The sequence below is a fragment of the Charadrius vociferus genome, unplaced genomic scaffold (genome assembly GCF_000708025.1).
Source record: "Charadrius vociferus isolate BGI_N301 unplaced genomic scaffold, ASM70802v2 scaffold828, whole genome shotgun sequence".
NCBI lineage: Eukaryota > Metazoa > Chordata > Aves > Charadriiformes > Charadriidae > Charadrius > Charadrius vociferus.
Window position 1 is genome coordinate 999,499 of NW_009649708.1, and position 10,003 is coordinate 1,009,501.

General features: G+C 58.9%; 1 protein-coding gene across 1 annotated transcript in view; it reads left to right on the forward strand.

Annotated features, from left to right (window-relative positions):
- The window catches only part of SLC4A9 (solute carrier family 4, sodium bicarbonate cotransporter, member 9), a 14,135-nt gene that overhangs the window by 1,678 nt on the left and 2,454 nt on the right, over nucleotides 1–10,003 (forward strand). Inside the window, 16 exon segments of the mRNA XM_009890697.1 lie at nucleotides 203–363; nucleotides 572–721; nucleotides 859–920; nucleotides 996–1,153; nucleotides 2,980–3,067; nucleotides 3,366–3,520; nucleotides 4,214–4,330; nucleotides 4,544–4,718; nucleotides 4,996–5,129; nucleotides 5,244–5,515; nucleotides 5,924–5,979; nucleotides 6,076–6,258; nucleotides 6,399–6,512; nucleotides 7,120–7,281; nucleotides 7,480–7,658; nucleotides 7,901–7,973. Coding sequence (XP_009888999.1) covers nucleotides 203–363; nucleotides 572–721; nucleotides 859–920; nucleotides 996–1,153; nucleotides 2,980–3,067; nucleotides 3,366–3,520; nucleotides 4,214–4,330; nucleotides 4,544–4,718; nucleotides 4,996–5,129; nucleotides 5,244–5,515; nucleotides 5,924–5,979; nucleotides 6,076–6,258; nucleotides 6,399–6,512; nucleotides 7,120–7,281; nucleotides 7,480–7,658; nucleotides 7,901–7,973 — 2,239 coding nt within the window.

The window sequence follows — 10,003 nt, forward strand, 5'->3', positions numbered from 1 at the left end:
AGGAATGGGGACATGACTGCTGAGGCTGCCCACTTGACTCTGCTCCGCAAGCCCACTGCAGCCCTCTCTGAGCCCCCCAAAGCCCTGCCTGCCTGTGCCAGTCCCATGCCAAGCTCAGAGATGGACCCAAGCTCCAGCTCCCACTGCCTGGCACAGGGCATGGGACTACCCTGTTGCTGACACTGTGCATCTCCCTGGGCAGGTGGATAAAGTTCGAGGAGAAGGTGGAGGATGGTGGGGAACGCTGGAGCGCGCCCCACATCCCTGCCCTCCCCCTGCACAGCCTCTTCCAGCTGAGGACATGCCTGCAGAAGGGGACAATGCTCCTGGATTTGGATGCCCTCAGTTTCAAGGAAATAATCGGTATGTGTGGAAGTCCCCTCCTGGGATGGGCTGGTCACCAGAGAGGAACCAGGCCACCAGGAGGCCCTTGTATAAAAGCACTGAGGTATGATAGCCAGGTACCCGGGGTGGCTGTCTGCTACTCCAGCAAACTGAGCTTTTGCCTGGGCAGCCCCACACTGGCCAGCAAACCAGGGGGAACTCAGGGCTGTCCCCATCCTTATTGCAGACAAGGCGCTTTCTGGGCAGCCCGAGGAAGCAGAGCTGCAGCCCGACATGAGGGAACGCCTGGCAGCCCTCCTGCTCTGCCAGCCGCAGCACCAGCCCACCAAATCCCTGCTGCAGCTTCTTGCTGAGCTCAGCCTCTCTCCCTGCCGAGGTAGGCACAGTGCGGGGCCATGGGTAGCAACATGGCTGCCCCACCAGCTCTCTCTCTGCTGCCACCATCCTGGGGCAATACCTATGCTGGCCATTCACTTGCACTTGCATTTTGCTGCTTTATTGCTGTCTTTGCAGGGAAGGCCAAAAGCTGGTCTGAGCCCAGATCCCAGCTCTCCGAAACGCCTCTTAAGGAGCAGGTAAGGCAGGATGGAGCTGAGCTGAGAGCAGCTGTTGCATCCTGGCTGCCCAGCACTGCATCCCTTTCCTTTCAGCTGAGAAACCGATTTAAGAAGAAGGTCCCACGGGGGGCCGAAGCAGCCCACGTTGCCGTCGGTGAAGCTGAATTCCTAGAGAAGCCCTTCACTGCCTTCATCCGCCTCAAGCGAGGGGTGGTCCTCGGCTCGCTGGCCGAAGTCGCTCTCCCCAGCAGGTAAACAGAGCATGGCCCATGGCCCTGCGCCCGCTTTTGTCCTTGTCTCCCCACTCCCTCCTGCATAGAATAAGGCTTTGCTTGGCAAAAGCAAAGGGTATGGCACCAGATGCCATGTGCAGTCCAAGAACCCTGGCTTACTGCTTCCCCTCCTGCTTTTCCCAGCTCCTTAAGCAGCATCCGGGAACACCCTGAGAGTGGAGCATCTGTTGGAAAGCCTGGGGGGGACATCCCCTGGTTTATCCCCATCGGGGCTCTGCATTCACTCTCCTACTTAAGAGGGTCTGGATGCACTCCACTTACTGACCAGAAGCATAAGGACTTGCGGCTGGGAAGGAATGCAGGTTTGCAGCAGCCTCTTGCCTTCCTGCTGCCTGCAGTGCTCTCCTGAGCAGTGGGGTGGCTCTTGTGGCACTGTTGGTGTAGGGGGAAAGGAACAGGGCAAGAGATATTTCTCCATGGCTGAGGAACACATCCTCTGAAGCCGTAAGGGGAAATGGTCGGTGTGGTCCCTGAGCTGGGACTTCCTTAGGGAGCACGGGGAGCAAGCAAGCGAGGAACAGGAGGGACATTGCCACCTCCTGGTCACTCTGCCCAGAGCACCCGTCCTCCAGGAGCTGGGTGGAGCCGGACATCCGTCCACCTCCTGCTCTCTCCTTGGTAGGAGCTGGGTGGCAGGTTCCCAGGGAGCCTGCACGGGTCTTGAGGGACTCACAACAATGCTTCGCCCTGTTACTTTCCTCCCCCAAACAGGACAGAAAGGAGAGCTTGTCCCTATCTATCCCTTTGTCTGTGATGCAATCCCCTTTACTGGCCACCCCAGGCTGTGCCATGGGTGCAGCCACTGTCTGGGGGCTATCTCCCACCCAATGCCATCTCTACGATCTTAAGGTTTTCCCATTGCCTTGATGAAGCTGCCTGAGTGAAAGCAATCCCAGGTGGCTACCGTCACCTCCCAACCCCTTGGAGCAGGCTCCAGGAGGCCTCCAGCACTCATGTCCTATGTCAGGGATACAGCAGGTTCTGTTGAGCCACCTTCAGACCCACTTGTGCTGTCAGAGGAGTTTCCCTACCCCCTCTCTGGAGGTTTGCTTGGAGTACGATCACTGGAACCACTCTGCAGCCTCGGGGTACCAGGACTGTAACCATTTTTGGCAGGTTTTGGAAACAGTAGAGGCCTTGGTTAAATATTTGGATGGGTTGTCCCTCTGAGACCTTATTATTTCACAGCACCCTCTGAGGTGTGGGATTTTAGCCCTGTTTCTTCAAGGACTCTGAGCCCTCTTTCCAACCTCCTCCTGTGTCCCTTTAGTCCTATCAAACCCACTGCCTGTGCAGCTGGCAGGCTCTCCTTCCCAATGCTAATGCTCCTGCATCCTGCCTGCCAGCAACACTCCCATGAGCACAACCCCACAGACAGCTTCAGTCAAGACCTTGACCCCACAGACATCCCCAGCCAAAAGTCTGACCCCACAGACACCCCCAGCTGAGAGCATGACCCCACAGACATCCCAAGGATGTCTCCTACTCTGCCCCAAAGACCTGTGCCCCGTCCCTCCCATCTCAGGTTTCTGCAGACCCTGTGATCCAGCTGGGGTCCTGGTGTTCCATGGTCTCCCATGGGGTTTCCATGCAGCAGGCAGCAGACATGTCTTGTCTTCTGCCCCCAACCTCCCACTTAGGGTGTCCACCTCTTAGGGTGGCAGCAGCTCTCCAAGCCTGCTCAGCCACCGTTCCCGGCATCCCTGCAGCACCATGGTCTCCCCCAGGAGAAGCAGCCCCAGCGAGGAGAGGGCTGCTCAGGAGATGTGCTGCCTTGCCTACAGGTTTGTCTTCATTCTGCTGGGTCCCCAAGACAAAGTGAAAGCCTACCACGAGGTTGGCAGGGCCATGGCCACGCTGCTGACGGATGAGGTGAGCCTGGTACAGCACCCATGGGTGGGACAGGCCTGGGATGAGGCCGAGGATGAGGACACCAAGGCTCCTCTCCTCTGCAGGCTGCAACAGGGGAGGTAGAGGATGGAGCGAGCTGGTGGCCTCCCTTATCCCAGGATAAGAAAGCAAATGTTTGGGGTGGGTCTGTAGGATGTAGGTGCACCCATTAATCTGAAGTGGGTGAGTGCCTTCCTCAGTGATTGCTGCAGGCTGGGAGGAAGGCTTAGAGCGGCTGAACACAGTGATGTGGTGGCTAAACCACAGCATCTCCCCACAGCTCTTTCAAAGGGTTGCCTGGCAGGCTGAGCACCGAGAGGACCTCATCGCAGGAATGGAAGCGTTCCTGGATGAGCTGATCGTGCTTCCTCCTGGGAAATGGGACCCCAATGCCCGAATTCCTCCACCGAGCTGTTTGCTGTCTCTGCACAGGAGGTAGGGTGGAAGGAGGGCACCTACAGCTTCTGCCAGCTCCTCTGCAGGGTCCCAGGTGGAGACATTGTGACTTTGGAGACAGTGACATTGAAATCTCCATCTCCATGAGGATGAAACCACCCAGGAGCCATCTTTTGCCAGTGAGGTCCTCCCAGCCAAGCCCCTCTGCAGCTCCGGCCGATGACCACAGCTCTAGTCCCTGCTGCTGTTAGTCCTGCTGTCCCACTTGGCAGGGGATGGCAAAACTGCTCCATGTGCCCTTTAGGCAGGAGCTGCTGGGAACACTGGGTTTCAGCTCTCGGATACGAAACTCATATGCCGAGCAGGACACCTCTGGTTCAGCCCAGCTCCTCCACTGAAAATGGTCCCACTAGGGCTGGAGACAGCTTACTGGATGAGATTATGGTTGTGTTGGAAGGGGCCTTTGAAGATCATATGGATTAGATGGTTGGACTTGATGATCCCAAGGGTCTCTTCCAACCTAACCAATTCTGTGATTCTATGATTCTATATAGTCCAACTCCCCCATCTCTCCTCCTCCTTATCTTTGTCCTCCTCCTCATTATCAGGGGATACATGAGGTCCCCCAGCCCTGCTTGCACCCCTGTCCCCTCTCATAGCATTCCCTAGGTGCATCTGGGTCCTGAGGGCTCCAACCTGAAGCCTGTTGTCTCAGGGTCTGGTCTGCCACAGGACCGCCATGCATTCACCAGATTGGCAGTCATGTGGCAATGGGGACATGGCAGCAGCTGGGGACAGAGCTGGCTTGGGGCACCCGCGCTCCAGGGAGGAGCTGGAGAGGACAGGCAGGTGGGTGCCTGGAAGGATAAGGGTGGTGGGAGGTGCAGCGGGATGCTGAATTTGGAGCAGGGCGCTGGCTTTCTTCAGCACATGGGGCCACCATGTCCAAACCACTCTAGGCTGGTGTCTCCTGGGGAAGGGACTGTCCCCTGCCTTGCAGCTCTCTCAGGGGGTGAAGGCTGGCCAGAGGGGCTGCTCTGAGATTCTCCTCCACTGCCTCAGGCTTTTTGGGGGGCTGCTGCAAGACATACGGAGGAAGGCGCCATGGTATGGCAGTGACTTCTCTGACGCCCTGCACCCCCAGTGCCTCTCAGCAGTACTCTACATCTACCTGGCGACAGTCACCAATGCCATCACCTTCGGTGGCATGCTAGGGGACGCGACTGCCAACACGCAGGTCAGTGTGGCCATGGAGTGTCCTGCACCAACCCCACTCAGCCCAGCTTGCAGGTCTCCTGGGTCCCCACATCCCACTGGTGCCCAAGTAGCTAGCGGTGCCCCCAGGGCATCCTGAGCATCACCCAAATCCTGCATCCTTCCCTGGCCTCTGCAGTTCCCAGGCACTGACCCTGCACACTGCAGTGCAAGGAGGAGCGGGCACCTGTGGGGGACAGGCCCGGGACTCCTGTCCCTGCCATGTGCCTGGCACCTGACACCCCTGCCCTGCATTTCAGGGGGTGCTGGAGAGCTTCCTGGGCACGGCCTTTGCTGGCTTCATCTTCTGCCTCTTTTCCGGCCAGCCCCTCACCATCCTGAGCAGCACTGGCCCTGTGCTGGTCTTTGAGCGCCTTCTCTTCTCCTTCAGCCAGTAAGTACCCTGCCAGGGACGGTTCCTCAGGCCACTGTCCCCTGGCTGGGGCACGGGCCACCATCACACCAGGTGGGTGTCATAGTTGAGGCTTTGGGTCACCCTTCCCACCAGAGACCACAGCCTGGACTACCTGGAGTTTCGTCTCTGGATTGGTCTCTGGGTGGCCTTTTTTGGTGTGGTCTTGGTGGCCACTGAGGCCAGCCACCTGGTGCGGTACTTCACCCGCTTCACCGAGGAAGGCTTCTGTGCCCTCATCAGCTTGATATTCATCTACGACTCCCTGAAGAAGATGCTGAGCCTGGCAGACACCTTTCCCGTCAACTGGCAGTACCGGCTGGAAAACGTCACCTCCTACAGCTGCATCTGCAACTTGTCCAGCCCTGGTGAGCCCAAGCAGCCGTGGGGCTGGTGGGGAGCAGGGGGCTGCCACCCTGGGACCCCACTGGGACCCTGCCACCCGGCTAGATGGGGGAAGGCACTGGAGGAGGAGGAGGCTGCTCAATTCCACCCTTACCTGCCTGACCACATTGGCACCTTCCTCCACTCCCCTCCCTGTCATCTGTCCATCCATCCCTGCCTCCTGGCACTGCCCAGGCTCTGGGCTGGGCAGTGCCAGAAGCAAGGAGATCCTTTGTCTGGCTCCTATGGCTCCAGTTCCCATGAGGCCCCATCCAGCACCCTGAGCCCTTGGGGAGAGTCTGAGGAGCTGTTCCAGTGACAACACAGTCTCATTCTTCCCTGATGGAGAGTCCCCATAGTGCTGGCACCCTGACCCTGCCGTCCCCTTGCAGGTCACAGCTCCACGGGGAATGACATGCCGCTCCCCTCGCCCTTGGCCCCCTGGCAGGTACAGCCTCTCCTCCCAGGTGGGTGGGTGAGGGGCCAGGGTGGGCCTGAGGTGGCTGTGCATGACCCCTCCTCACTGCCTGGTCTATCCCCGCAGCCTCCCACTGCCCTGGCTGGGCTGAGCAAGACCCAGTGCCTGAGTGAAGGTGGGCACCTCCTGGGGACCAGCTGCCAGTATGTGCCCGATGTCACCCTCATCTCCTTCATGCTCTTTGGGGGCACCTTCCTTTCCTGCACCACGCTCAAGCGCTTTAGGAGCAGCCGCTACTTCCCTGCAGCGGTGAGCATCCTTTGGCCACTTCAGTGGCATGGCCACCCATCCCAGTGGCATGGGGATGGCTGTGGGTGCTATGACCCAGGGGTGTTCCTGGGACAGCTCCCCACCAGAGCCAGCCCAGGCCAAGCCCTCTCCATCTGCAGGTGCGGAAGCTGGTGAGTGACTTTGCCATCATCCTGGCCATCCTTGCCTCCTGCACTGTTGACGCCACCCTGGGCCTGGAGACCCCCAAGCTTCTCGTCCCCAGTGAGCTGAAGGTGCTGGCGGGGTGGGGACAGTGCTGTCAGGACGTGCTGCTGCTGTTCTTCTCACCAATGGGTCCAGCCCTATAGGGATGCAGTCTGTGCCCCAGCAAACAAGAAGGGGTTGAACCGCAGCCAGTCCCACACTCTGCAAATAACCTGGCTTGGTCCAGGACTAACCACGTCATGGTACAGCTCACGCTGGAGCGAGAGCCACAGGCTCAAGTCTGGGCTTGGGCTCCTCACCCTGGGTGCGGACTGCGGCTGGCAGCACCTCAGAGCAGCCCATGCCTGCCACCACCTCCTTGGGCTTGCCATCATCAATGCCCAATGTCACCTCTTCTGCCCGCTCCTAGGGGCATGTGCCCAGCTTCTGGATTGTGGTGCCCAGGAGCAATCCCCTGCTCCACCACAGTCAGGGTGTCCTCGTGGGGGGCTGGTAGGTCACACTGCCCAGGAGCATCCCCAGGTTGAGAGACAATGCTCTTCCTCTCTCCAGGTGGAGCATCCCTGGGTGCCCACAGGGCTCTAGCAAGGGCACCTGGGGCTGGTCCTGTCACCCGGCTGCGACGCAGACCCCACAGGCGGGTGGCAGCTGCAGTGACCCTTCTGCTCTCTGCAGCCTACAAACCCAGCACGGGGCTGGATCATCTTGCCATTTGGAGCCAACCCATGGTGGGTCTGCTTGGCGTCCGCGGTGCCCGCTGTCCTTGTCACCATCCTCATTTTCATGGACCAGCAGATCACAGCCGTCATCCTTAACCGCAGGGAGTACAAGCTGCAGGTGAGTGGGAGACAGGGGACAGGCACGACCCAGCCAACGGTGAGGACCCAGGTCTCTGCGGGACCCCATGGGCCAGGGGGGCAGCCAGGGGAGAGCAGCATCCTGAACTGGCCAGCAAGGTGGGCAGACCCCACTGACACCCCTCTGATGCTGCCAGGGAGATAACTTGTCTCCAGTCCTGCTGCCTTTACATTGCAGAAAGGAGCAGGCTTTCACCTGGACCTCCTCTGTGTCTCCCTCCTGATGGTTGTCACCTCTGCCACCGGCCTCCCCTGGTATGTCTCGGCCACTGTCATCTCCCTGGCACACATGGAGAGCCTGAGGAAGGAGAGCGCAACCTCGGCCCCAGGCGAGCACCCTGAGTTCCTGGGCATCAGGTACGCAATGAGCCCAGACCCTGCTCCGGGGGACCCCGTGCCCCCATATCCCAGGGACAGGGATATGCCCATGTTGGCCAGCAGCCCTGGCTGTGGGGCTGCTTGTGTCTCCCCAGGCATGTGGTCCCCATGGCCATCAAAGCTGAAAAGAGCAGAGACCCTGGGGGCTGTGAGGGCAGGTAAAGGCTGTGGGCTCCTGAGGGACCCCGTGGCACTCGTGACACCTGTGCTGCCGCCTACAGAGAGCAGAGGCTGACTGGCCTGGCTGTCTTCATCCTGATGGGGGTCTCCATCTTCATGGCACCTGTTCTCAAGGTAGGGAGCCTGGCTGCTGGGTTTGGCCTCTTTTCCAAGGCAGGGGGTGGGGTGGGTGGCCCCATCCTGCAAAGCTAGGGGGTTCCTAACCCTGCTGTCCTTTGTCCCACCGATCCATCTCAGGAAGCCTGGCTGGCAGGTAGGGAGCTGTGCGCTGCATGGGAAGGGGCTGGGCAAAGGGTTTTGCTTGAGCGCGACTGGACAGCCAGCACAGCAGCGCACTGCTGCCCTGTCTCAGCTGGCCAGCCTCCCTGTGGACATCAGGGTCCCCTGCAGTCCCCAAACTCATCCCACCACTGCCCTCCACACTGCCACCGGAGGCACTGAGCCTGGCTGGTGTTGGCTCTCGCCTGCTGCTGCTGCCACATTAGGCAGAGCCCCCCAGTGTACCCTGGCCACATCTGGATTATGTCAGGGCAGGCAGGAGGCCCCTTTTCCTGCACCTCTGTCCTCACCTCTGAGGATGTCTTTGATGTGGTCCCACACAACATTCTTACCTCCATATTGGAAAGATTTGGGATTGACAATGGACTGTTAGAGCTGGAATTGGCTGGATGCCTGTGGCCAAAGAGTTACAGTCAGCAGATCAATGTCCAAGTGGAAACCAGTGACGAGTGCTGTCCCTCAAGGGTCCCTACTGGGATGAATACCGTTTAGTATCTTCATCAATGACAGAAAGCGGGACTGAGGGCATCCTCAGCACATTTGCAGATGACACCAAGCTGAGTGGTGTCGTTGACACACCGGAGGGATGTGACCTTGGAGGACATGGGCCCCTGTGAACATCATGAGGTTCAATAAGGTCAAGTTAAAGGTCCTGCACCTGCACCCAGTACCCATACAGACTGGGGGATGAAGGGATGGAAAGCAGCCCTGCTGAGAAGGTACTGGTGGGTTACAAATGGGACATGAGCTGGCAATATGTGCTGGCAGCCCAGAAAGCCAACAGCATCCTGGGCTGCACCCCCAGCAGTGTGGCCAGCAGGGCAAGGGAGGGAATTGTCTGCCCCTGCTCCACTCTGGTGAGACCCCTCTGGGGCCCTGCCTTCAGCTCTGGGGCCCCCAGCACAAGACAGACATGGACCGGTGAGAGTGGGGCCAGAGGAGGCCACCAAAACAGTCTGAGGGCTGGGACAGCTCTGCCATGGAGAGAGGCTGAGTTGGTGTTGTTTAGCCTGGAGAAAAGAAGGCTCCAGGGAGACCTTGTAGCGGCCTTTCAGTACTCCAAGGGGGCTTATAAGAAAGATGGAGAGAGACTTTTTACCAGGGTCTGTAATGACAGGACAAGGGGCAACGATTTTAAACTGAATGAAGGTAGATTTAGGCTGGACAAGGGAAATAAATGTTTTACAATGAGGGCGGTGAGACACTGGCCCAGCTTGCCCAGAGAAGCAGTAGATGCCCCATCACTGGAAGGGTTCAAGGCCAGGTTGGATGGGGCTTTGAGCAACCTGGTCTAGTGGAAGATATGTTACCCCCATGGCAAGGAGGGTTGGACTGGATGATCTGTGATGGTTTCTTCCAACCCAAACCATTCTGTGATTCTGTGGTGAAGAAACCTGAGACCAAGCCTGCTTGGTCCTCCCACCCTCTTTGGCAGGAGAGGCAAGACACAGGCCAGTGAGGGCTGTCAGAGGACTTTGGGAACTTTCCCCAGGGCAACTCTTCTTGCACCCCCAGCCCCAGGATGAGTCTGGCTTGGTCCTTCATGCAAGGTCCCATCTCTCCTTATAATCCCCCCTTCCACACCTGCAGCAGAGCCCCACTACCTCCCGCCTTGGGCATGTGGATTGATGCTTCCTCTCAAACAGCCCTTGTGTGATGCTGGGGAAGCCGACCCAGCCCCAGGCAGTCCCTGGGTCCCTGGTGGAATCCATGGGGAGCTGCAAGTGACCCCTGTCTCCCTCCTTGCCCACTTGGGCTTGGGAGAAAACCAAACCACGCTGAGCAACATAGAGGGCAGGAGCCAGTTTATGGTTGCAAAGGAGGAGGGAAAAAGGAAAGCAGTGCACCAGAGAGGCAGGACACCC